The 26,648-nt window shown below is 41.6% G+C and overlaps 1 protein-coding gene across 2 annotated transcripts in view; it reads right to left on the minus strand.

The window, feature by feature from the left end:
* The window catches only part of zfhx4 (zinc finger homeobox 4), a 109,956-nt gene that overhangs the window by 36,545 nt on the left and 46,763 nt on the right, over window positions 1–26,648 (minus strand). For both annotated transcript variants that reach the window (XM_086151378.1, XM_086151377.1), the window contains exons 2-6: window positions 19,274–21,803; window positions 18,578–18,790; window positions 17,936–18,224; window positions 15,912–16,453; window positions 1,118–1,352 (exon numbers count right to left, since the gene is read on the minus strand). In XM_086151378.1, coding sequence (XP_086007504.1) covers window positions 1,118–1,352; window positions 15,912–16,453; window positions 17,936–18,224; window positions 18,578–18,790; window positions 19,274–21,757 — 3,763 coding nt within the window. In that variant the 5' untranslated portion in view covers window positions 21,758–21,803. The remainder of the gene's footprint in view (window positions 1–1,117; window positions 1,353–15,911; window positions 16,454–17,935; window positions 18,225–18,577; window positions 18,791–19,273; window positions 21,804–26,648) is intronic.

A 26,648-nucleotide genomic window follows, 5' to 3' on the forward strand; every position in this document is an offset into this window, starting at 1 on the left:
ATTATAAACATGACTATATATGAGGCACAAATTCAAATATACATGTACACACTCAAAGACACACAGATGGATGTAGGGTCTAATTCTATACTGGAATGCTATTCACAATGTGTTACACCCCCCCACTCCTCAAACCCACCCGCTCCTCCGGGTCAAGCAAAGCAAAAACAAGTTAAGCGCTCATTTTCTCCCGGCAGCATTAACATAAGGATGACTAAATAATGGACCCTGACTCTCGGTCTTCTGGTTTAAATTACAGCACACCCCCTCCCCTTACACCCTGCAACCCCTCACCAACCATCCAACCCCAACTCAAAGAAAAACGATTAATCTTTTTTTTTGTCTCTCTGAATGTTTTACAGTTCTGTTACACTTATTAGCTGCTGGCAGGACGGAGACTCTTAAATGAAAGCCAAATTGCTTTGGTCATGAGAAAGGAAATGAAAGCTCACTCCAGGGAGAGGCTGTGTAGCTGTAGCGCATGAGTGTGTGTGTATGTGCATGTGTGTGTGTACAAGTATGTGTGTGTGTGTGTGTGTGTGTGTGTGTGTGTGTGGGTGTGTGTGAAAGATAGAGCAAGAACGAGAGAGAGAGAAAGAGGGAAAAAGAGAGAGTGTGTGTGTAGCCTGTGTGTGTGAGTAATGTATGTGCTTACAGGGGCCTTTCACTGAGATCCTCCCAAGGTGAAATTTCATAAGTTGACTGCTTGCCTGCCTGGGATGTCCCTCTGTATGTGACGGTGTGTGTGTGTATGTGCGTGTGTGCGTGTTTGTGCGTGTGTGTGTGTGTGTGTGGTATTTGTTGAAGATATAACTGCGGATGCCTAATAGGAACAGTATGCTCATTTTGGAGAGATTATGAGGAAAGGACGGGTACGTATCAAGAGATGTGATCTGGACAGAAAAGTGAAACTGATTAATTTAAAACCAAAGAAAACTGACTGTCCCTAATGAAATTCTAACTGTAGTAACAAAACAAATATGTATGACAAAAATGAGAAGAAACAAAAAGTCTGTGTGCATATGGAGTGTGAACACGAACGGAAAAAAACGCAATAAAAATAAGCCGTATTTCTGCAGGTTGAGAAATCAGATGAGAAAGGTTAGGAAGCACCAACCTTGGCTAGAAGGACACTCCTTGACGTGAAACACCTCTTGGAGGCTCAGTCCATCCTCCTCTCCTCTCAGGCCTTGCTGATGCAGCTGGAGTTTCCTCAGTCCTTCGTTCTGCTGGTGGCGAGCTGAGCGTGCATGCTGCACCAGGTTCAGGCGGGCCTTGGTGGAGTAGTCGCACAGTGTGCAGTAGTAGAAACACGACTCCGGGCTGTATGCACTGTCCTGCTTGTGCAAGTGCTGCGGAAGAGGAGGACAAGGAACGTGCAAGTGTTAGTGCCATGTGCAATTACCGATATCATACATTTAAGAAATGCTCTTAAAACTATTTCTTTTTTCCTTTGTATTGTCATCACTGGTATTTCAGAACGATATTTGACTGTTGTCCACTTTTGCATGTAGAAGCTTTGTTCAAGGAGTTTTGCTTTAAATTTCATGTATTTGCTTTATATTTTAGTCTACTGTCCCACAAGATATTGGGTTTTATTTTATTTTAGAAATTGTGTGAGCTCATGATCTCAAGGATACTGTTTAACTTGTAAAATTTGGAAACTCCATCGGGCAGGCACTTTGAGGCATGAACACACACACACACACACACACACACACACACACACACACACACACACACACACAGATACAAAGCTCTGTCAAGCTAGAGAGAATATTTGAAGAAAGGTTTTCAGATGCCCATGACTTCATGCTTGGTGTTAAATTAACTGTCTGTGTTTAAGGTGACAAATGGACTAAAACACACAAAAGTCAAATGAGGGCTGAGCTGAGAATGTTTTTCTCTTTAACGTGCACATTGTCTGACTATCCGTATTGTTAGGAGCTGCAGGGGTTTTTCATTCAACGTGTGCTGTCAGTTGCAAGCCCTCAATCTCCAGTTGCCTCTTTAATGGCACTGCAGCCATGCAAAGCCACCCCCTACCTCTTGCCCTACCCTCAGTGTGTGCATGTGCACAAACTCACAAACATGTACGCACAGCCCCCATCCCACCTTGTCCTACTCTCATACACCCAGTCAAGCCAAGCATATCGAGTGTGCCTCTGTTGTTGCTGCCGGGCTAATGAACAATGCACAAAAACAAAAGACCAGGCCAAGCTTTTATTATCTGATCCTCTATGGAGGAAAGGGAGGGAGGGAGGGAGCGAGACAGACCGACACAGGGAGGGAAGATAGTAAGGACTCAAGGTTGGTTCACAAATATTAGATTATACTTTAAGATGTAGGAGAAAAGACCAGGGTTCTATACATTGATATACATAAGGAGCGGTGTGGGTGCCTATGTTAATGATAGGTCACTATTGCTGGACGGTCTAACTGCTTGAACAATGCAATTTTAGCAAGGTGACATTTGGGTAATAATCCTGGCCAATGCTGCATGACAGAGCTAGTGGTTAGAAAAATATAGGAGGAGGAGTTTATGTTTTGTAATGGTAAAAGTGAGGAAGATGGGTTGAGGGCACAGCAAGGTGCAGGTGTGTGTGTTTTAAACCCCCCTCTCTCTTCCGTCTTTGACAAACAGGGATTAGCAACATAGCTACAGCTGCTAACACATCTTTTCTTTCTGTCTTTTTCCTCTTTCTTTCTTTTGTAGGAAATCTTACAAGGTTTTTCTCACGAGACGGTGGGACGTCCCCTTGCAGTCAGAGGCCCTTTCAGAAGTCTTAAGTTTTAATTAAGTCAGAGTTGTCAGGAGAAAGCTCCCCAAGTCCAGAGCTCAGGGCCATTAATTACAGCTATCTTTGTTTCTCTGTGAAAGGAGGCCTCCCTTGCTCCTTCTCTCTTTCTTTCTTTCTTTACTTCTTTTCTTTCCTCCCCTCCCTTGCAGGAGAACTGGGTCGGTTAGCCTTGCTGGGGAAACCACACACACACACACACACACACACACACACACACACACACACACACACACACACACACACACACACACACACACACACACACTCACACTCACACAAAACGCACAAGAAAGTTTGATGTCATGTCTTTCTCTGATGACCAGACAATTGGTTTTGAAATGTAACCAAAAATAAAAACTCCAATAATGGCCATACATATAATATATATGCCATATGCTTTACATCGACACAAAGGGCCCGATAGACTCTTACTGTCTCTCACTCTGTCATCAATTAGTATTCCTGTGGGGTAAAAACAATTATGCTTTCTCCTGCTGTTTAATATTTGTTCTTTTTTGATTTGGTCATGTCAGGTTTGTGCTCCAGTATAGTGCTTTAAAAAAATGTTTAGCAAGAAATGGGTAATACTTGTGAAATGACTGAATCTGTAAGGTCTCCTTAGTCATGAACGACAAACTTGTGCTCAAACAAGCCCTTAACTTCCTCCACTGATTAACAGCAGTATCGCATCATAAACTGACTAAGAAAAAGATCCAAGGAACTGTGTAAATGGGGTTTTGAACAAATTCAAATATTTAGCTGTGAGGCATTAACAGTTGAGACTTATTAGCACCATTGAGGGCATCTTAGCCAATTTCCAGTTATTTCAATTGGCCCTGCAGTGAACAGTTTAGAATGCATAATTGATAATATGAATCAGTTATTGTTGTAAAGTGTTTTATATCTTCCAATGTTTTAACTTAGATGGTATTGCTTTTAGGATATGGCTTCAGTTGGTCAGAGTTGAATGATACACTAGGGGTTGAACTGGGCTGCCAGATAGGTTTAAGCCTAATATTAATTCTCTCTCCATCAGCACATTCCTGAGGGTTTGTTTAAGACCTAAACTAGAGGGCTGTCTGTCGCTCTCTGGCACTCTGCAGGCCTGAAAAGCAGGCGGTCTGGTGATCACAGGCTTGTATATCCATGATTTATGAACTTTTAAAGGAGCACTTTGACTCCTGCCAGGCGTGGGCTGTGTAATGCATATTCAAACACACAAACACATTGCTCCTGCTTCTGGGTTTGCTCCTGTGTGTGTCTACTTGAAACGTACATATAATTCATATGGTATTGTGTAAATGCCATACATATATGTTTACAAATGCTTTCTATATTGCATATACATAACTGTGTGTTTAAGCATGTAAGCTGTTTCAACAGAATCGTAGAAAGGCTCGTCCTGGTCGGTATGGAGCCTCTCCGGAGTGGCTGGTAGTTAATTGTTGAGGATTACTGTCTGGCAAACAACCAAATAAGCTGACATTCCCTGTGGGCCAATCAAGACCATCTAAAAAGCGCTCCCTGAGTGGACTACAACATTGCACAGACCTCGCTGGATGAGGGGGGAGGTACACAGACACACGCCCATACAAACAGAATGCAAATCCCAGCACTTGGGAATTCCTGTTTACCTGTCAAAAACACAGCATTGTGCCAGCCATGTCCATGACATACACATGCATTGGGACTCGTATGAGGGAAAGGGAGGAGAGTCAATTTGACAGGTGAGGGAAGCTCCCTTGTGGTATGTTTCCTGCTCCTGCTGCTGTGTGTGTGTCTCTGTCTGTGTGTGTATTTTTTGGGGGGGAGGAGGAGAGATGACAGAGGACTACATTCATTATGCAGAATGAGATGTTTACAAAACACCTTTCTCGCTCACACATAAATACAGGCACACACAAATCACCTCCGCTTGCTCTCTGGGTTTGTGGAGAGAATAGCAGCCCTACCGTCTCATATTCATTTGTTCTATCCGTGGTGACAAAGCTGTCTCATTAACTGAATTCTTAATAAGGCAAGGTAAAATACATCTTCTCAAAAACGTCTTTTATCTATTGGAACATGTACTGTATATGGAAGAGAGTGTGTGTGTGTGTGTGTGTGTGTGTATTAGGGTCTGCGTTCCAGCTCCCATGTAATAAATGTGTGTCTATACGGTGTGAGTTGTTGCATCAGTAATTTAAAATGCACATCACTTTTTGATTTGACTTCACAAGTGTGTGTTTTGTGCCTGCCTGTAATTTCAATTGTACGCCCAATTTTTGTCTTTGCCATGATTGTGTGCATAGTGGTAACATGACAAAAATATTTCAAACCAGTGGGGTTGCTATTCCCTCCATAAACCAAATGACAAATTAGGGTATGCAGTACAAACATGACTCTTTCCTGTCATTAAGTGTAGAACCAGGCAGCTAATGAACACATACTGGAAATATGAAGCCTCTGCCACTGCAGCTATGTCTTAATAACTAGTGTGTGTGTGTGAGAGTGTGTGTATATCACAGCATGTGTGTACACGTTTCATAAATAAAGAAGTGGAACATACATTCTGTTTTCTGGTTTGTCCGCTGAGAGTATGTTCGTGAATGCAAATGTGCACCCTTCACACTGTGAAAATGAAAACCCCTTTATCTTCTTTTATCACTGCTTTTTAAGGGAAGCAGGGAGCTTGTTGTCGGTTATACCTTCCTTTTGGATTGTCACCAGCTTCCGGTGCTATCCCCTGGGCCCCGAGGGGCCATCAGAGACAAAAACAACCCCACTTGGCCCAGCAAACAACAAAAGCGTGTTTTGTTCCTTGAAAGTATTTTAAACACATACCAGCAGTGCCTGGAAGGCTGCCAAGTGCAGAATTCCATCCGTGCTACCATCTCCCTAACACATGTTACTGCTAACCACCACTCAGCCTCCAAGACATAGATGTAATGCAAGATCACTGCCAATGTATCTGCTATAACACTGCACAGCTGACAGGAGAATAGGGATTTTCAAGTACGCGCCACCTCACTTTTGCAGATGAAGAGAGCACCACATACAATATATGGCAAGGCACATTGAACACAACAAACTAGCAGAAAAATAAACAAATAGAAGCCACATATTACAACTGTGTGCACACAACATATATACAAATAATGCAAATCCACTGCGTCACACTCTTTGCCGCCTTCAAGGCCACTATGTTTGTTCTGTAGATCCCAGAGACAAAAACAATCCCTGAAAAAAATCCCCCAAACCAATCTGGCCTTCTTGTATTTCTTGCCTGGCTTTTTTTTTTTTGCTTCCAAATCTCCTACTTCCATAAATGCTAAGAAAAATATTTCCTAGAGCTAAATTGCTTCTCCTGTTTCTCTCAGTTCTGCCTGATGGCGGTCTCATGTGATCACAGCTCTGAGGCTTGTCCGTGAGGAGCAGGGCCTGTGGGCGAGCTTAGTGTAGGTCACCCAATAATAATAAGCATCAGTTGCATAATGGCCGCCAAGTCAAATAAATGAATTATCACAATGAGTCTTTTATATTTTCTTTCTGTCGCTCTTCTATACACTCCCTCTCGCTGTCTCTCTATCCGATTGCTCCTCTTCCTTTTCTTTTCTCTCTATTATTTCTGAACTCTTTGCTATTTGTCAGCATAAAGAGAATGAGGAAGTTAAGTGATCAAAACTTAAACTTAGAGTTAAACAATATAACTCTAAACTCTATAACTCTCCATTTAATAGCCTTGATTTCCATTTGCCTGATTCGTATACAAGGACAAATAAGCAGACGGGGGCGAGCGCGCACACACACACACACACACACACACACACACACACACACACACACACACACACACACACACTTGTAGGAGTGATATAAGTACATCTGACATATTGGGCAAAGGTCAATCTGAAGTTCACAGCTTCCTGACCTCTGGCCTCCCTCTTGAAAAAAAAAAAAAAAAAAAAAAATCAGTTTTCTCTATCTCTTGCTCTCTATCCCTACCCATCCCCCTGCTAAGGATTTATGTGATCCATTTCTTTTTGTGTTAGTCAATGAACCGCAGTCACACAATTTTTACAGCGGACTGAGCCAAAAGCTGGAATAACAGAGAGACACAGACGCCAGTACAGAGCTTACATACTCCTGCATGTGTGTATGTTAGGTGTCTTGAAAGTCAGCTAACCTCCACCCCCATGAAAATGGATCAGTATTTACATTAGCATTAGATTTAGACAGCATGGCTCAGCCACTTATTCCCTATTAGCCATCCTGACCTTACCCCATTAGGGTCTAAAAGCCCCCGCATGTCTCCATTGCTGCCAGGTGAGACTGACCAGACCACCCCATTTCCCTACACCATCTTGAGGCCGAGATTATCTGTTCCATCAACTCACAATGGGACAGATATCATAGAATGGTTGAGATCAAGATGAGTGAAATGTTAACATGCTTGTGGGATCATTTTTTTTCCAGTACTGTTCAAGGGGAGGGTCATTGCCAAAATGCTAACATGCTTCTGGGTAGGATTCATCATCTTTCCCAGCATGCAATAATGCTTTTGGGAAATCAAAGCATGGCCTAATTGAGGGGATCTCTGAATGATGTTAACAAAAACAAAAACAAAGGAGTAGAAGTATGTGGCTTCGGTGAATTGCTATCATAATATTCTTTATTTTACATTAATTTTGTTATGTTTAACTACAACTGAAAGGGGGTAAAAAGGAAAACATTTTATGCAGGGAGGGGCAACAATATTTGTTTGTTTTAACTTGTTTAAATAAGACTGGAGGCTTAGTTAAAAATCTCGAAGAATTATACAAAGGGAATAACATAAAGTTAGAGAAACGGATACATTGAGGGGCACAGGGGGCTGGATCCTATGTCAGGGAGAACAAAACAATGAGAGATGGAAAGAAGGAGAGAACGATAGGGAAGAATCTAGACAAGCATAGTCGCGTTCAAATCACTAATTACACATTCCTGAGACTGTGAAGGAAAGTATTGTTTTCCAGTTAGCCCCTACCCTGTCACATGGTTTAACTTAGCACAAAACAAAAGGTACAGGGAACAAAACACAAGCATAATACCAGACCCTACTAATGACAGAGAAATGGGAGAAATTATCCCTGGGGTGGATCCTCGTGAGAAAATGGCTGGTGATTGTTGGACAAAGGTAGCTATTTTGAAACTGTCACAAAATGGTGAACTGTTAGCATCTTTTTACAAGTTGGAGTTGTCATATGAACACTTCAGCACATCAGCATTATGATAAACCACTACACATGATATTCTTTATTTGTATGAGTATGACATTGAAATGAAGGATATGAGGCGTTTCAAAAAAGGTACTACTCTTGAATCAGAGCCAAAGTTTTAAAATACCACTTGGGAATGGCACTGAGGCTCGTTGTTTACACAGACAACACGCAAGTGTCTGCAAGCTCAAATAGAGAAGCACCTCTGTCAGGGTGAGCTCAATGAAAGCACCTCTTCAGCTTCACTATTTTGCATATTGTCACAAGATATCAAATGCTTTGCAGTTGACCTTCAAGATGGCAGTCTTGATCCCTTCTTACTTTCTTCACAAGTGATGGTTAGTGTTTATCTGTGGCCATCTATTTTGCCTGGTCTATTCTGGTTTCCAAAGTGGCAAATGCTGACCAAGAGACCACGAGTCTCTAAACACACAAAGATACTGATTTTGGGGATAATTTCTAGCACGTGACATAAAACTCGTTCAATCAACCACCCGCTCATTTTTCTTCTCATAGCCTAATATGTTCTGTCATCCTCGATAAAGCCATAATGATGACCTCCACACTTTTCTACCAATATAGCGGGTCCTACTATTTTCTATATCAGTTGTTTGTGTGTGTGTGTGTGTGTGTGTGTGTGTGTGTGTGTGTGTGTGTGTGTGTGTGTGTGTGTGTTGGGGTCGAATAAGCTGATAGTGGTGCCAGCATTGGGCAGAGTTGCCTGCCTGGTAGTGTTTGCCCAGGCCCCAGCCATCTAAAGGAAGGATATTGTTTTCCCTTGAAAAAGCCTCGGCTACAGTCCGCATACCAGCGTCCACTCAACATACCAATGGACTCTTTGAAGATTACTCAAATGTTTGCCTTTGTTCCCCCACCCACCCCCATCCGCCCATTCCCCTCATCCTAACCTATACTCCTGCCAGAATGAGGAAAAGAGGAGGAAGGACCAAATGAAAAAATATATCAGACTTGTATCTTCAGAAAAGTGGGAAGAAAATCCTACTGTCAGATGTGCACAGCTTTAAAATGGCATCTGCCAGGATGGGCAACCACTGAAAGGAAAAATCAGGCTCTGGCCACCAGCATAGCAAATATAAACATAAACATTAGAGAAAGGAGATTTATTAACGCTAGGCAGGCAACATTATACAAGGATTGCCAAATGTAACTCCCCCATCTGTCTGTTGTTAAAGCACAACCTGCTTTTAAAACCGTCCGCTTCTCTTGGGTATGTACACAATTAGAAGTGGATATGATAATTCCGATGGGTTAATTTATCTAAATGTGCTGAAAACTCAGGACCTCCCACCCCCCCTCACACCCCCACCCAACCCACATTAATCCTGAACAAGTAAGTGGGCTTTCTATCAGGTCTATTTCAAAGCATTAGGGATTACCTCACAGAAACTAAGCTGCTTGAACTCAGAAGAGGTCAGCAGTATTGTGCTGCTGGAAGGATAGAAGGCCAGTGGTAGAAACAAATAGACAGTTGGACAGGTCAGTTCCTCTTTACTCTTTCTCCAATGTTCCAACAACATCCCTTAATCATTCTCCTTTTCCCCTTTTCATTCCTGTCTCTCTTCCACCATATAATCAAATATCTCCCACTACTTATCTATTCAGTGAGCACCTAATGGTTAAAATCAATTACAGCTGGAATGCTGAAATGCTGAATACTGGGCCACATACTGATAATGACAGAGAGCGTGTGATAGAGAGAGAGAACGTGTGTGTGTGTGTGTGTGTGTGTGTGTGTGTGTGTGTGTATGTGTGTGTGAGTGTAAGAGAGCGCGAGAGGGAGAGACAGACAGAGCGGGGATTGGGAATGTTCCAAGGGAGGCACAATTACCTCCAATCGATTGATTATTGACTTGGTAGGGTGTTGAGGAGTATTTCAGCTCAACTTTGTCTATATCAATACCCTGATAGCTTCATGAGAGGAGAAAAGTGTGATTGTGCTATCTAAACACCAAAACTGATGTAACATTTCAAACTTTCTCAAGAAGACAGCACCTATGGTATTGTCCCTAATTTGACATTTTAAAACTTTTGAAATATTCAGCCATACATTATCATGTCAAACGGTCTAAAAACAAAAGCTGATAAAAAAAACATATCTGGTGCCTCTGCTGCCAAATTTAATAAGTTCGAAGTAGCTCTGATCAAATCAGGTCATCTTAAGTGAAGGCAATGTGCCCTGAGAGATCATGTTTTAGATCAGATACTGTCTTTGATATTAGTGTTTTTGCTTTTTAAAACACTCTTTTCATCTTTGTCCATAAACGGGATGATCAAGACCTCAGAGAAATAGAAATGAAGGGGAGGGGTCAAAAAGGGTAGAAGGTGGATTAAAAACAGGGAGAGGAAGAATTCAGATGAGCCAAAAGAGAAAGACAAAATAAAAAAGACTCAACCCCTGCTAGACTCTTTGTTCCTATATCCCTGAAATGTTGCCTGGTCTGGAAGACAATGGGCCCCTCCAGCACACACTCCAGACCCCCACCTCCTCCTTGCCATCCTTCCCATACCTGTCAGCCCCTGCTGCTTCACAGTCCCCTGCACTTGGACAAATGGCTTGGCCCCTGCCCAAGAGCATTAGGAACTATTATAAAGAGCATCACATCTGGCTACTAATAAGACAAAGACAGCCATGCATTTATTTTTCTTACAAGTACAAAAACACACCTTAAGGGACACAAAAAAAAAAGGGGGGGGGGGGCGTCTAAAATGAGACAGCTGCTATTCACTGGAGAGCAAGGGCGTAAGGGGGAGGGCAAGCGAGTATGGTTAATTAAACAGCACATGTTAGTGAGGAGTTAAACTAAGGTTGGACTTCCATATACGTACACACCAACACTGTGCCAACAGTCTGCTTAAGGCATTGGGAGGAGCAATTCTTCTTTTTATCTGGAAGATTATTATGGGGGAGAAGCAGAAAGTCTTTCTATTCAAGAGCACAAAGCGACAGTGTCCACTTACAAAAACACACACCTGCACTTCTGCTTTAATTAGCCATCAGCCACCCCCACCCCCTCCCACGTGCACAAGCGCACACACACACACACACACACACACACACACACACACACACACACACACACACACACACACACACACACACACACACACACACACAGACTACTGAAAGATTTCCATTGTAATCTCCACTCAGGTGAAAGAGGATACGATTTGAATAATCTACTAACCGGCGCCTCGGTGCGTCAAAAACAGAGGGAGTCCGGGAGTGCAACTTGTGGAGGCGTAACATCTGATTTGCTCATGTTTACCACTCCGGACTGTCTATGGTGTCCTGCATCATTCATCTCTCTGACAGGACATGGAAATCTATATCTTGCAGTCAAGCTATATCCAGTGTGGATTGTTTGTGAACGCTCCTTTTTTAGACAGAATAGTGTCTCTTTAAGTCAATGCGAGCCTGAAACCAGGCCATGGTGATCAAAACTGTGTCTTGAACTAACACATGTGGGTTCAGATGGGAAATGGTAACTTTATTATGGAGGAATGAATTGAATATGAGCGTATATGCATAGTTTATGGCTATAAGCATGCCTCTATGAACGTATGTAATGCTTTGGCTCTGTATATGCATTTGCATATATGGGAGAATGTGTGTGTGTGTGTGTGTGTGTGTGTGTGTGTGTGTGTGTGTGTGTGTGTGTGTGTGTGTGTGTGTGTGTGTGTGTGTGTGTGTTTAAATGTGACACAAATGGTGTCACACATTTGAAATAGATCCACTCTCTTTTCTATTCCAAAGACCAGCACAATGGTGTTTTATTCATATCTACATGAGTCAATCTCCTGTCCATTTCCCCATCACACAAGTCAAAATGACAGTCCAATAATTTAGGTTTGGCCATTTGATTTTCAAATGAGAGTGGGCAGGGTTGACCTTTGTTAATAGAAAAGCACAGCAGTAGACTTAATATCGCAGATGCATAAGCCATCACTATCTGAGAGAGATGGAGGAGAATAAAATGTGAACAAGAAGGACAGAGTTGAAATATGGAAAGGGAAAAAAAGCCTCCTTGTTCTATGGAAGAAAGCCAAAGATAAAAAAAAAATAGAGAGAACATGATGGAAATTAAAAAGAAATCCTGTCTCCTTTCCTTCACTTCTCCTTCATTCCCTTCCACTTCCCCCCTATGCCCCCATTTAATTCTCTACACCCCTGGTTTCCTGGCCATGGTGTTGCCAAGAGAATCATTGGTAATGAGATGGCCTATCTCCTGCTCCCCAGAGGAGGAATGAAAAGACAGGGAGAAAATGAGTGAAAGAAAGTGAGAGACAAAATAAACAGAGAATGGAAGAGAGGGGGGCAGACAAGACAATGTTAGTAAGAAATGGGTAAAACGGAAAGAGTCTCTATCAATCTCTGTCCTTATGTCCTGGAACAAATTGTTTTGATATCTTTTCTAGCATCCTGACCCCCTCGAGTTCTAGCATAAAAAGTTGAACATTTTACGAGGTAACATTTTCAAAGGGGAATGGGAAGGAAGGGAAGGAGGGAGGAAATAATGAAAAGAAAAACATATGAAAACATGGAATGGACCCCGGACATCCATTCCTGCTTGAATAATGATGGAAAACTGGACAGATAGACAGAGGAGGTGTTGTGGTGGACGAAGACAATTCAAGATTTATTCAGACGGCCATCTGAGAAACAGGTGCCATGCCCTATGAGTTTGTGTGTGTGTGTGTGTGTGTGTGTGTGTGTGTGTGGTCCCTGACCATGCCACATTGACCATGAACATTCTCAACTCCTAATGACCCAGGGGCACAGCCCTGATCTTAGCCTCAAAGCTCTGTGTGGACACACACACATAAACACACATGCTCACTACAAACTAAACCCCCTACTTAGTCCTGCCACACTTGTGAATGGCATTGACAGATTTACTCCTGTCTCCATGTGTATTAGGCCAATGTTTGTTATTAAAAATCATAACGAAACCATACATCATCATATCCAATGCTAAGTCAAACATAAGTCTGGCCAGCTATGGACATGCTATGCTACATCACTGCAGAACTAACCTCACATTCCGCTAGCATAAAAACAAAATATTAAAACATCTTCCATTTTGTCATTTACAATGTTTCAGGGGGGAATAATGATTTGCAGTTAACAGCTGTGATAATCATGAAATGAAGTCGTGTTCTGAGATCACGTCAAAATAACCTCGCACAAGAAATTACACAGAAAACATTTGTGATTGATAATAAAATACCTAATTCAATTCATGGATTTAGCTTCAATAACTGGTGAGGCATCGACTTCCGTTTTTCCATAAAAGGTCAATCACTTCCTATGCCACTTGCTGTGCCCCGGACACCAGCTCACTGGATGTCCATGTGCTGCTAATGCAATTTGGCCCTTTTAGATTCAAAGTCTGGAAAAAAAAAAACTTTCAAATTCTCAATTCCCCTTAGAAGTACTCCATCTCTCCTACAAAGCAGCCATAAAATCTCTTGAATATGCTTTTTGTTTGTATCTTCAAATGGTTTCCCATGCCATAAAGATATTCTGTGTTTCCAAAAAAAAAAAAAAAAAAAAAAACAGATGGTAAAGTCGTCAACACTTGGATCTTTTATGCACCCGGCCAAGCTACCTCCATCGCCATGTGCTTTTCACCTCTGCCAATACTTGAAAGAAGAGGTGTTTTTCTGGTCAAATAAAGAAATTATTTTTTCCTTCGCTCTTTCTCTGCCACTCTTATTCAACCCCCCTCTCTTTCAGCTTTACTGCCACATGTCCAAGGGTAAAAAAGTGGGATGTCTGCCAGAGGCATTAAAAGCGTCATCTGTGGAACACATTTGTTGAGGCCTGTGGGGTAGGCGGGTGGGTGGATGAGATGCAGGGGTGTACGGGTGCACAGAGCGGGCATTGGGATGACCCTCACTTGCCTTGGTTTAACTGGTTTTTGTATGACTAAAGGATATGCGCCCTTGTTTCACTTAACTCTTTGAAAGCAGGAGGAGTATACTACGCATTTTCAAACCACTCTGAGTTATTTTTGCTTTTATTTTTGTTGAGCTCAACACAATTACTGGATTTTGACATATAATCACAACTAATATGAACAGATTTCTTTGTATCAATAAAATACAATTACTTTTGCCTGGCTTATTTCGCTTTTGCACATACAGAGACACAAAGACGCAGTCACACACTGACAAACCAATGAGAGAATGTCCCTTTAACAGAGTGAAGATACTGATTAGCTCGACTAATTAAGCTGATCCAATGGTTTAAAGGTGGAGGCAGATCTGGTGTTAAGAATTTATACATATAAAGCATTTTAATTCCATTACTGAATAGTTGCTAAAGATAGACATCTCTAACTTTATAATTCCAAGTTCACTGTTTAAGAAACTGTAAGACAATCCAGTGTCAATTATTGCATCCCTTTAGATCAAGTGTTTCAAATAATCAGAAGAATGCTAACTGACTTAATCCACTCAAGCCTTGGAACAGTCAGTATGAAGACATTCCAGATTCATAAGTAAATGTAATTCCTATGAGGTTACTGTGCAAAGCATTCACTACATTCTCAAACAATGATTCACGGGAGTGACAGAAGTACTGTGGTGAAGAGAGTTTTCTTAGATACAATGTCAGATGTTTAAATCTTAAACTCTTGACTAGTTTTGCTTAATTTATATTTCTACATAAACGTTCAAATTCTATGGGGTCTATATCATTGTCTATTGCCCCCCCCAAATAACAAAAACATATTTGTTACACACTTATAAAGCATTACACTCGTATGTGTTTGTGTGTATGTGTGTGTGTGTATTTGAAATCCCATTACTGTTGGTTCATACGGACATTTTAAGCACACTTGTACCACTTACAGGTACACGCACAAATACACACATTCACACAAGCACACTACGCATTTTAAATGGTTGTAACGAAACCATCATTAATGTAATGCACCTGATCCTTTTCTGTTGATCAAGGGTCCTGATAATGTAAGAATATCCTATCAACTAACAGAGAAAAACACCCTTAAGCAGACGAAAGATGAAAAAAGGTCAAAACATTGCCATGGAATATAATGTCAATATAATAAGATGGGAAAACAATATTTATTTATGATATTATTTATAGCCTATACATGTATAATTTTAGTGGTTTTTCTAATTAACAAGGAGAGGCCGTATGCAATCTTCTATGATATTTGATATGATGTGCATGTTACAAAAACAAGTAAAATCTACAAAAATGTTTTTCAATAAATATAGCCTCAAATCTTAAAAATGCAGAGCAGAGGAGCAAACATCTTACTTGCTATAATTATTGAAATTATGCCTCCATTTGATGTATTTATTAATTTTCATATTGTGTTTAGGATCTGATCAGTGTAAAACTGGTTGCTAGTATGGCACTACACCGTCATTTATATATCAAATTCTTGAATTATTCCAGATTTGTTTACAGCTTGAGGCATGAGCTGAAACAAATCTAAACTGTGAAAAAGCTGAAACATGTGAGACTTATGGACAATTAACAGAAACAGTTGTGCCAGCAGGTCACAAGCAGGAAATGTACCCATGTCTGATGGAAATCATCCCGCATACACATAGTGACCTTTCCCGTCTAATTCATTCCATTCTCATGGGAACTTTATATCCATGTGATAGTTGAAGTCTAAGATAATGGGGCAAACTCTGTCAACAAATTCCTGTATGCTTTTTCAAAATCTGAGCTTAAAAGGAGTGTTCCAAAGTTCCTCTTGTACAGGAGGACAGTTCTGATGCATTTAGTATTTCAATTTTTTTACTTAGAAATGATATTGAGACAAGAAAAACATGGGTGTAAGTGAATGCAAGAGAATATCATTTTTACCTTGTAGAGACGGATGGCAGCCTCATGCCTCTGGTTGGTGGTATGCAGTCTCAACTTATCCACGCTGTTGCTGTAGTAGTCACAGGCGTTGCACTTGAGGTGTACAGGGTTGCCAATCGCCACACACTTTAATCTCCACTGGTTGGGCTTGCCTCCTTCCTTGATGTGGGCCACCAGCTGGTGCTTCTGCATGTGCTTGTCGGTCTTGCAGTGCAGCTGAAAGTTGGCCTTGAGCTGAGTGTTGTAGCTGCAGAGTTTGCACTGGTAGACATCGCCAACCACACAACGCCACTCCTCTTCGGGCAGAGAGCGCTCTACATTGACATGGGCGTTGAGAGCCTCCAGGCTGTCTGTGGAGAAGCAGTTACAAACAGCGCACTGGTAGAGGCGCAGCAAGGGGTCACTAATAGGTGGCGACAAGGAGGAGAGGGCAGGGTCTGATGAACCCATGGCCCCCATTCCACCTGAGGACACCAGTGAGAGGTCATCTGCCATCAGTTGACCACTGGCAAGACGTAGCTCCGCTGATAGGTCACTGTTCACTGTTGAAAAAAAAATGAATAAAAATGTAGGTCAGGTAGTTCCAGAGAAAGGGAGTGATGTTTAAGAGGCAGGATCAGAAGAATGTACAGCCTCCTAAATGGTACACTAAAACAAAGGGATATGATTAAGAAACAAATCTCTGGTGAAAATAAAAGGTGGATACGTATAGGAGAGAATAAAGAACTGAGAAATATATGAAAAAAGGCTCCTTTTATTAAATGAAATTAAGTGAGCAGGGACAAGTGAGTCCTCTGTGTAGGCCTCTTTCACACAAAAGGATTTGATAAAATAAAGCCTCACAGAGGACTAGGCCTCCTTACAAAGTCTTGTCTATAAAAAAACCCTAATAGGATTGAATCAGGATCAATTACAATCATCCTTTTCAACTTGCTAACTCGCTCATCAGGTAGCTTTAATTACTCCTCTCAGCAGTGGTGGGACAATGGTTTTAGAGCTCCAGGCTTTTCTCACAACTACACACAGATTTGAAAAGAATGCATTTCACACAATTTCTTTCTTCTGCCCGTCCAGCCAAGAGCAAATAACAGATCGGCCATTCATACAAATGTAATTAACTATTTCATTTGATCCTTTTATTGTCTCTCTATGTATGCTATCAAAGCCCATCGGATCCGTCTCTGAGATAAAATCTCATACTAGTTTCAGATCCTATTATTTCACATATCCTGAAATTCTTTTAAAAGGTGTGATGTATTTCTCCCAATTAGTGTATTGCTAAACATTTATTTGCGTATCTGCTGCCTTTAAAGAAAGACACATTCGTGAATGTAGAATTATCTAGCTCATGCCATCTTGCTCTATGTACAGATGTGCTCACTGTGGGGAGCTGTGTGCTATCAGAGTAATGCTCTGAGAGTACATCTGTTGGCTGGGCTATGACCTCCACACTGGAGGCAGGAGTGTGTGTCACTGTTAAATCTCTCTTACTCCTATGGGACTCCACTTCCTGCTGTGTGTGTATCTGTCTTCTCTCCAGGGTGTGGGAATGTGGGGTGGTGGGCATGGTTGCAGGATTAAAGTGACTTAAGAAAATTACAAATGAAGGATTAAGAATAATTCTCATGTGGCATCTCATAATCATTTTTAATCAGTGGGGTCAAAGAAACTAGACAATGACAGAGGGACAATATAAGAACAGAGATAAGAGGGAAAGTGAAAGTAAGGGGCCGAGCTAAGCGGAGTGAGGTAAAAAGAGAGCAAAAGTGCACGAGGAAACAGACAAAAATGTAGAACAAAAGACACTGAGATGAAAAACTATACCCAAGGACACCTGATATAGTCGATACAGCAGATGGAATTAACCAGGTGAAAATGAGCAAACTACAAAGATGTTTACCAGTAGACAGGCTTGTGGAAAAAGTATCAAAGTGGATACGTAGTGAATTGCCCCAGCAGAAATTAACTTATTCTACATTTACAACATATTTACGGTGTTTTACTTGGATTCCAGTATCACCCACCTAGACCAGATCCAAGAGCACTTGCAGCATCAAGCTGGAATGGGTTAATCATCATCTGGGCATCTGGACCAGCGCTGCCAGCTGGGTTCTCTAGTTTCACACCTGCCAGACCAATGTTCTGAGCCAAGTAGTACTGGTAAAGCTCTGCCTCAGCTGGTGCCAGGCCTAGATGGAGGCTGTGTTGGATCTGCTTCATGTTCTGTTGCAGCAACATCATGTTATGCATGTGTTTCTCACTGGTCATATGGATTCGCAGATTGCGAGCAACATTGGTCTCATAGTCACATACCTGTAGGAAGCAAAGTTTGAAAAAAACAACAGCACATTTTTAGGACAATTGTTTGTATTACTAGTTGTTCTAACTTAATTAATATCTTCTATGAATATTAACAGTGCTCACTGAAGTTAAGACGCTTAAGAAAAAAAAAATGTGTGTGTGTGTTCTTGTACATATACAAACACAGTACATAAACACCGTGAATACATATGCAAATATACATATATACACATATTCACTGCATATAATTATACACACACAAATGTATATGTATAAAGTATTTTTGTAGAAACAAAATTTATCACAGGTTAAAAAAGGTTGACTAGTAGCTCTGTTCCTATCGCGGTGGTAAAGTGTTTTATTACCTCACAGCGCCAAGTGGGCTTCTGTTTGGGTTTTGATGGTGAGGGAGCACCACAGCCTCCACCAAGGCTGGCACTGGGTACCGGGTTAGCGTGGTTGTGGTTGTATTGTGCCTCACTTCCACCATTCTGGAGTGTTTGTACATTATTCAGATGCTTGTCCGACTGCATATGGATGCTAAGGTTGCCTTTGGTGGTGGTTGAGTAGTTGCATACCTAAAAGTCAAGATTTAATGGCAATTTAAACAATAAAAAATTAAGATTAAAATGATAATAAATAACTTTATATTACATTGCTCTGTCTTGTGTCTGCATTCACATACAATCTGAGCTGTGACAAGTTTTAAAACAAAACAAAAAATAAATAAATGAAAAAGCTGCTGACATGTAATTCTTAGCTCCCTTGAACTACAGAAAATGTTGATACAAATATCGTAAAAAAAATCTAAAGACCTATAATAAATCTATTCTTTCTCTGCATCATTACAGCTCTAATAAATCTCTCTCTTAATGTAATTTCATCAAATCAAGTGGGAGATTTTAACCCAAAGCAGCTTGATTCAAGGGCAAAAAAGTGAATTGAAAACAAGGCAGGTCAAAAGGGTTTGAAAACGATTCATTTTTTTTAAATGTTTAATTTCATACATAAAAGACAAAGAAAATATAAATCCGTAGAGATGGAAAGTTAGATGGACAGACCTCACATCGGAAAGGCTTGTATCCACAGGTATAGCTTTCGCCTCTGGCTAAACGAGGGTGAGGCTGTCCTGTACGGCAGTATACACATGAACCTCCAGACTCTGGATGTTTCTCTTTCATGTGAGCGTCCAGAGTCTGCTGATACTTGTAGTGCCAGTTACACTTGGGGCACTTCAGCGTCTTGCAGGAGTTTCGTGAATGCATCATAGTCATATGCCCTCCCAGAGAACGTGAGGATCCCAAAACTGTATCGCACTTGGGACACTCCACTCCACTACCCGGGGACCCTTCACCTGGACCAGGGGTGCCTGGTGTTCCTGGCGTTCCAGGTGTACTTGGATTTCCTGTGTGTTGATGCAGGGGTCCTGGGCTCTCATCATCCCTGCGTAATATCATCATATCGAGCGGGTGAGAGGATGGTGATGACCCATCCCGTCCGGCCAGGGTTTCACTGGTTGAGTCATTGCTGGCCTCCCGCTCTCTGGCCAGGGCAGCAGACAGACGGTTCTTCTCTATCTCTAGCTTCTCACACACAGGCAAGGAGGAAGAAGAGGTGGATCCAGGGCCTTTGCTGTCAGTATTAAACATTAGCACACTGTTGGAAAGGGGGGAAATACTTTGGTTTAAGAGAGGAAAATCTTTGCTACTGGTGCTGTCAGACCGCTGGCCAGTCATCGCTATGGTCATGGCCTGCTCCTCCTCCTCATCTGCCTCAATTTCTCCACCACCATTGGAGTAAACATCCTCATCCTGCTCTGGACTTTCTCCTCCCACTGTACCGGGCTCCCGCTTTATTGGCGGGTACTGGCTAAGGTCCGGCCCATTGGGTTGCAAAGTGCATGTGTCCCTAATGTGGCCCTTACAGTCACTATCAGTGTTCTGGCCTTCCAGGTTGCCACCAGTGGCAACAACATCAGAACTCCCACTGGAGATTCTAAGGGCACTAGCCCCTCCTCCTAGGTTTGGGTTGGTCTCAGCCTTTGGCATTGTTTGGGTTCTGAGGGTTTGGTCATTGGAGGAGCTGCTGGCACTGCCCTTAAGGAAGGCAAAGCCTGCTTGTAGAGAATCTGCATTCTCCCCACTACTGTGGAAAGCATTCCACAGGCCGCGGAGCCCTGTGTCTGGCCCTAAGAAGTTGGCAGGTGTGGGAAAGTGGGGTAGCACAGAGTTAGGGGTTTTTTTTGGTTCCAGAAAGCTTATAAGAGGTTCTTTGTCCTTGCCGATGCCCTGTATGATCGCCGAGACATGCTTGTTGCTCAACAGTTTCTGCTCCTGCTCATTCAGCGTCATACGGTGGTCATGGACAGCATGTGTCACAAAGGAACGGCTGTAGCCAAATGACAGCCTGCACAAGAAACACATCAGCACAGGCTTCCGTCGCCCATCGGCCACACAGCCCTCAAACTTGGACAAGTCCACATTGTTGGGGACATCTTTGGACACACAGGAGTTTTTGGCTGCACCGTCCCCCTTTAGATAGTCTTTGTCGTTCTTGTGGCGGAGGTCATAGACACGAAAACTGTGCAACACAGGACCAGTGCCCGCCAGCCCTCCAGATGAGGTATTTGGGAAGGAGGGGTGGTCGGCCACCAAGGATTTACTACCCAGGGAAGAGGCGATGTGGAAGGAGTTGATGATCTGGGGATAGAAGGACATGGGTGCAGCGGGCTGCTCCAACCGTTCCCCCCCTGGGCTCAGGCTATTTTGGCCACTGCTGGCCTGGGAGTTGGGGAACGTCTGGGAGGACAGCAGGCCCCTGAAATGAAGAGCCCCAGAGAGCCCTCCTTGGCTGCCACGCTGCTCTTTGGAGTCCTCCAGAATGAAGGCAGAGCCATCTGGCTGGTAGATGATCTCACCGCAGAGGTTCTCCACATCGCTCTCCTCCTCCATCTCCATCTCGCTGTTCATTTCTCCTGCTTCTGCAGTACCCACCTCACATTCCCCTTCGACTTCACTCTCCTCACCCACCATCCCTTCAAGCTCCTCACCCTCCTCATGACCTCCAGTGGTAGGCAGGCGGGCATTGGGGCAGTGATGCTCCATGTATTTTTGTAAACTGGAGAAGGAGCTAGAACATTCGTTGCATGGGATCTCCTTTGCCGGTGCCACGGGGGACGTGGCAGGGGCAGAACAGTCTGAACCCAACGCTGCTCCTCCTCCTCCAGGTAAAGTTCCAGTAACAATCCCTTTGTTACTGGTAGTAAAGCTTTCTCTCCGACTCTGTTCAGTTACAGGGTCAATGGTTGCACTGACAGTTGTGGTGGTAGCTGTGGGCCTTAGGGGGCTGCAAGTGGGCTTTCCAAGGCCATTTTCCAGCTCTCCATTGGCTACAGGCGATGTTTGGTTATTATTGGCATTGTTGCTGTTGGCGACACTGTTCTCCATTGCCGCAACGGAGTTGTCCTCAGCAGCAGAGTCCAGGCTCTTGCCACCATGTTCCTGCTGCCGTGACGACACCATAGGGGGGGAGTCACAAGTTGCCATGACGACCACTACATAAGGATCTCATCTCATCCAGCGTAACAGGGACCTGAATTGAAACAGACAGGGAAGAAGAAAGTACAGCAAACATTTAGTCTATGGAATTTAAAGTCAAAAATTGTTGACTAACCTATTATCTGGGAAAAATCATTATCTGGGAAAATGTATTGCCATGTATGTTGATCTTAGATCACTACAGTTCAGAAAGCAAAATTGGGATTCGAAATGGTTTTTATAAAGTGTCCGGATGAGAGAGTTTAATCTTAGAACACTGGTCCACTCTAAGAATGTATGTAACTGACCCCAGAGAAGGACAAAACAATCAAATTAATAATCTAAGTGAGAAACAAAAACTTACACCATTCCCGCCTTTTTACTGATTACAAACTGCATGTTAAGCAAACGGACTGTCCTTAACAGTAGGCAACAGAGCTGAGATATTAAGGAAATGGGGTACAAATAAGTGAGGCTGCGTTCAACTACATTTTCAACCAGCCAGTGGTGAGTTTTGGATGAACCTTTCAACTTCTTGTAATTTTGTGCTTTAATGTTGGATTAAATGAAATAGATTCTACATTAGAACGGCATGGTTCTACATACTAGAATTGGATAGGGTTATTGACAAAAATATAACCTTATTTGATGATATCATATCAAATAAGTTCAAACAATGCTGAAGTTAAGGTTATCTAGCCAGACATGAGTGAATTGGATTTAATTAGTTATTGGTTAAGTGAGTTTCACTTCTAAATTAAGCACAACGCATGACATAAATGCCATGTTGACATCTGGACACGTGCTGGTTGGCATATTTGATAAAAGAGGTTGCAGATAAGGGGGGTCTCATTCACACACATGCCACCAGATGACAGAAACAGGTGGCACCGCACATTCGTTTTCATTTCGTAGTCACGGGCATGATTTCTTTTTACTTAACAAGTACCAGGAAAAACAACTAATACACAATCATAATCGAGAGAGGAAAAAAAAAAAACCAAACATCTTGAGGAGTGTGCTTTATCATTGCTCAGAATAAACAGCCCTCTTGCTCAGCCAAATACAGCAAATGAGAAATAGTTGAGTATGGCAGTGCCTTTTCGCTTGGTATCGTGCCAGTGCCTTTCAGGTGCTTGTGTGAAAATGAGCTGGCATTAAAAGAAACCTTTAAAGAGCCATGTTAACCTTTAACCCCATGCACCTGCTGCTTAATTCTCCCTCTCTTTTCTATACTCCCTCTCTCTCACAACAAAGCTACAAAGCAATTAGAGGATTAATCCGCAACAATCCAGGGCTAAACAAAGCCAGTGGGAGGGACAGTGAAAGCGTGAGGAATGAAATCAAATGTGTGTGAGTATGTTTGCGGGTGTGTGTGTGTGCACGCGCTATAATCATGTCTAATCTGACATATCCAAGAGATGATTCCATGGGGACTAGTGATAGATTAAAAGACAGAAATTATGTTTTCATTTTCTGTGCCTCAATCATGTTCTCTCCCTCAATTTGTGAGATTAAAGAAAGCATCAGAAGTCGAGAAAAAAAAAATATTTCAGCACTTTCCTGTTTTGTAGAAATATGGAAAAACGCAGGTGGATGTGTAACAAGAACATGGAAATTTCAGTCTCTAAAACAGAAGTCTAAGCAGTTAGAAAGTGATGGCAAACACACACCGTTGATTTTATCAAGCTGCATATTTCGGAATAGGGCTGTGTTATGGGTTTCTAATTACTTATATTCAGTGAAACCATTTTTTGAAGACTGTACTCACTTTCATCTGCAAATGTGATTCCTTATCTGATGTTTTGTTGATCAACCATGCTAACCTTAACTCGGGTCATACCGTGTCTTTCTTTGGAAATCTTGTAATTGCCCCTTTGCTATTATTTTAGACACAAATTTCTGTCTGATTCTATCTGCTACTTGATCTTAAAATCTAAGTCCAATAGGAGGTAAAGAAGCGCCTTAATACCTCTGCGCCCTCTGAGCTCTTATTGATAACTGATGGTACGGACTGACCATCCAATAGTATACCACACAGGCCGGGAGGCTGGTTGAATTGCTGGAAGAATCAACAGAAAATGACAACAATTACTGTGATGTTTGTGATTGAAAGAAAATTGGGATCAGTTAAGGGGTTTTTTTCCCAGCTTAAAAGACACATTTTCCAATCCATAATGCTATTCTAATACAGTAAATTGAAACGTATTTATTTGGGGGGGATTTCTCCAGTTTGTTACACCCAAAGAAAGAAATTATCAAAGAAATGGATATTACAATGGTGATGTAGCCCTAAACCACTTTTTAACTCAGCAATCGACACAAAGTACTACCAAAAAACAAAAATTAATCTATCTGGCTTGTGTGTCAGGACAAAAAATGCATCTTTCAAAGACACTGGTTTGGAGTAAGATATAGCTGCTCTGCTTCCCTGACAGAATAAAAGGTAGAAATGCATTTGAATGCAGGCTAGATATTATAGCTCATTCAGGTTTTTATCATGAATACTAACCTAATGCAAAAAAGGCTCGGCCTGTTCCTGTCAAACATATACAAATTTACCACTAGTTCTCATCTAACCAAGGCTTGTGTTAAATGTGATTGAGTGTAAAGCTGTTTCAAAGCAGTGGGTTTGAGAGCTAATGCGACACATACGACAGGATTTACCACTTGTCAGGGGTGTCATTTCACTGCTTATTTGATTGGGGAGCAACCATTTTGAATTGTAGCTCGGACATAAAACACTGAGGCTGATGCATTATGCATCACCTAACACTTTAAGTATGGAATTATGTTGTATGGATAAGCGAGTGCTCTAAGCACTTGGCACTAACGTATGAACCATGTAGCAAACAAGTCATCAAGTCATTGGTTAACTTTCATATGTGCTCTCTCAGCAGCATCACCTTGAATGTGAATTAATTTAGTTATCCCTGAAGAGATTTAAATTCTTCTAGATCAGCCCATTAATTTGGTCAGTAATACAGTATACAATAAAGTAAAAAAAGAACTATGCGTCACTAATAACCGATTACATATACTTTATAGGTGAATGGCTGTGACTTTCAAGCACAACTTACACTGCCAGATAAGTTTGTCTTCATTTAAATATTCATTCCCTTTTGAGAAATGGATGATACAATTCAAATGCATATAATGTAATAAGAATAAGGGATAATTGGCGGGGAAAAAGATGCTGTAACAATTAATGCATAATTCTAGATGACTTAATTTGCAAGATTAATTTGATCAAAAATGTAAACAAAATTAACACATGCACAGCCCACAATAACTCTTTGGTGCAGAATTTGTTCTCTATCTTTATGTATTGGTAGAGTCAATTAGATCAAGATGGATGACTGTAAACAACATAAAAAAAAAAAAAGACGGGACAATCGACTGACATAAAGTAGTTGTCACACTCTGCAGGGAAAAGTTTTCATTTCACCAAAGCACTTGCAGCTTAATGTACCACATAAACACAAAGCATACATTAGCCCAGGATTCCTCTGCAACTACTTTGGCCACCATGACGCCCTTTTTTGCACTGAACACCCCATGGAACATTGCAGCCTTGGACAATGTACATTAGACAGTAAGCCTGTCTCAGCAGCTATATATGAGGGCCAAATTAGTATGGATATTTGTTTGATTTTATCTTTGAATGGGATGACATTATATTTTATTTTTTGTTTGTTCTGCACTTTCATGATGAAACAAAATTAATAAAAAATGGGTATTCATCATGATTAATCTAAATTAATCCACAGCAGCACTGTGAAAGATTTAAACAAAAACTTCTTTCATTTGGCAGCCCTAAATATTTATATGTACTGCTGCTGCTGTTTTGTAATTTGAACACATGAACTTATTAAAGGTGTCATTGCACCAAATACAACCTAACAGCAATGAAAGGCCATCCCATCTAATTAGTTGACTCTGGTAAGTATTATTGGTTCATCCTCCTTTTCAGTTCATGTCACAAAGGTAAAGTCTTCTGGTTTTAGAAGGGAACCTGCCCTTTTGTCTTAAAGTGCCTTAAATGCAGGCCATTATCTATCGCAAGAAAAGCAACATGATGAGATTTCAGTCACATCTAATCTCGGTCTAATTTTCCAAGCATGTGTTTATTTAGCATTGTTGGGTTAGGAGTTAATCAGGGTTCTGGTCATTTCATTGAGCAAAGATTTCTCCTTAGCCCTTTGCTACCTTATATATTTGACAAATATTTTCCATAGAAGAGTAAACTGTACATTGTAAAACAAAACTAGTTGTGAATCTAATCTTAAACATACACGGTAACTTTCTTTTTTCATTTTGTTTTTGATTCTTTCCCATGGTGTCATACCAGGGTGTCATACTTTTAATAACAACATTGCCCATTCCTGCCTGGTTTATGACAGATTATGTTACTGATGCTTAAAAGAGGTGGTGCAATATAGGAGGTAAGAAAGACAGATACATGAAGATACACTAACAAAAAGGCCAGGTTTAACCACACAGCAGACACAGTCCTTTGAAAGAGGAACAAAGGAGATTGCCTAAGCCATTTCAACCTGTGTTTTTTTTTAATTAAGCATATCCCTTTGCTTATACATGCAAGCACACACACACACACACACACACACACACACACACACACACACACACACACACACACACACACACACACACACACACACACACACACACACACACACACACACACACACACTTAGGTAATTAAAGTGGCAGATCAGATCCAGTGAGAGGCAAATAATAGCCCAGGAATGCTTGCTTTGGACAATTCTTTTTTTTCTGATGGGAGAACAGGGCTAAGAGAGTCCTTGGCCTATTGTTTTCTCCCGCTCCCAGCCCAACCCCTTTCCCTCCATCTGCTTTTCAGTAGCTCTCTGAAAGA

The sequence above is a fragment of the Fistularia commersonii genome, chromosome 8 (genome assembly GCF_037954325.1).
Source record: "Fistularia commersonii isolate RoL2024-O1a breed Wild chromosome 8, RoL_Fcom_v1.0, whole genome shotgun sequence".
In the NCBI taxonomy this organism is placed as follows: domain Eukaryota; kingdom Metazoa; phylum Chordata; class Actinopteri; order Syngnathiformes; family Fistulariidae; genus Fistularia; species Fistularia commersonii.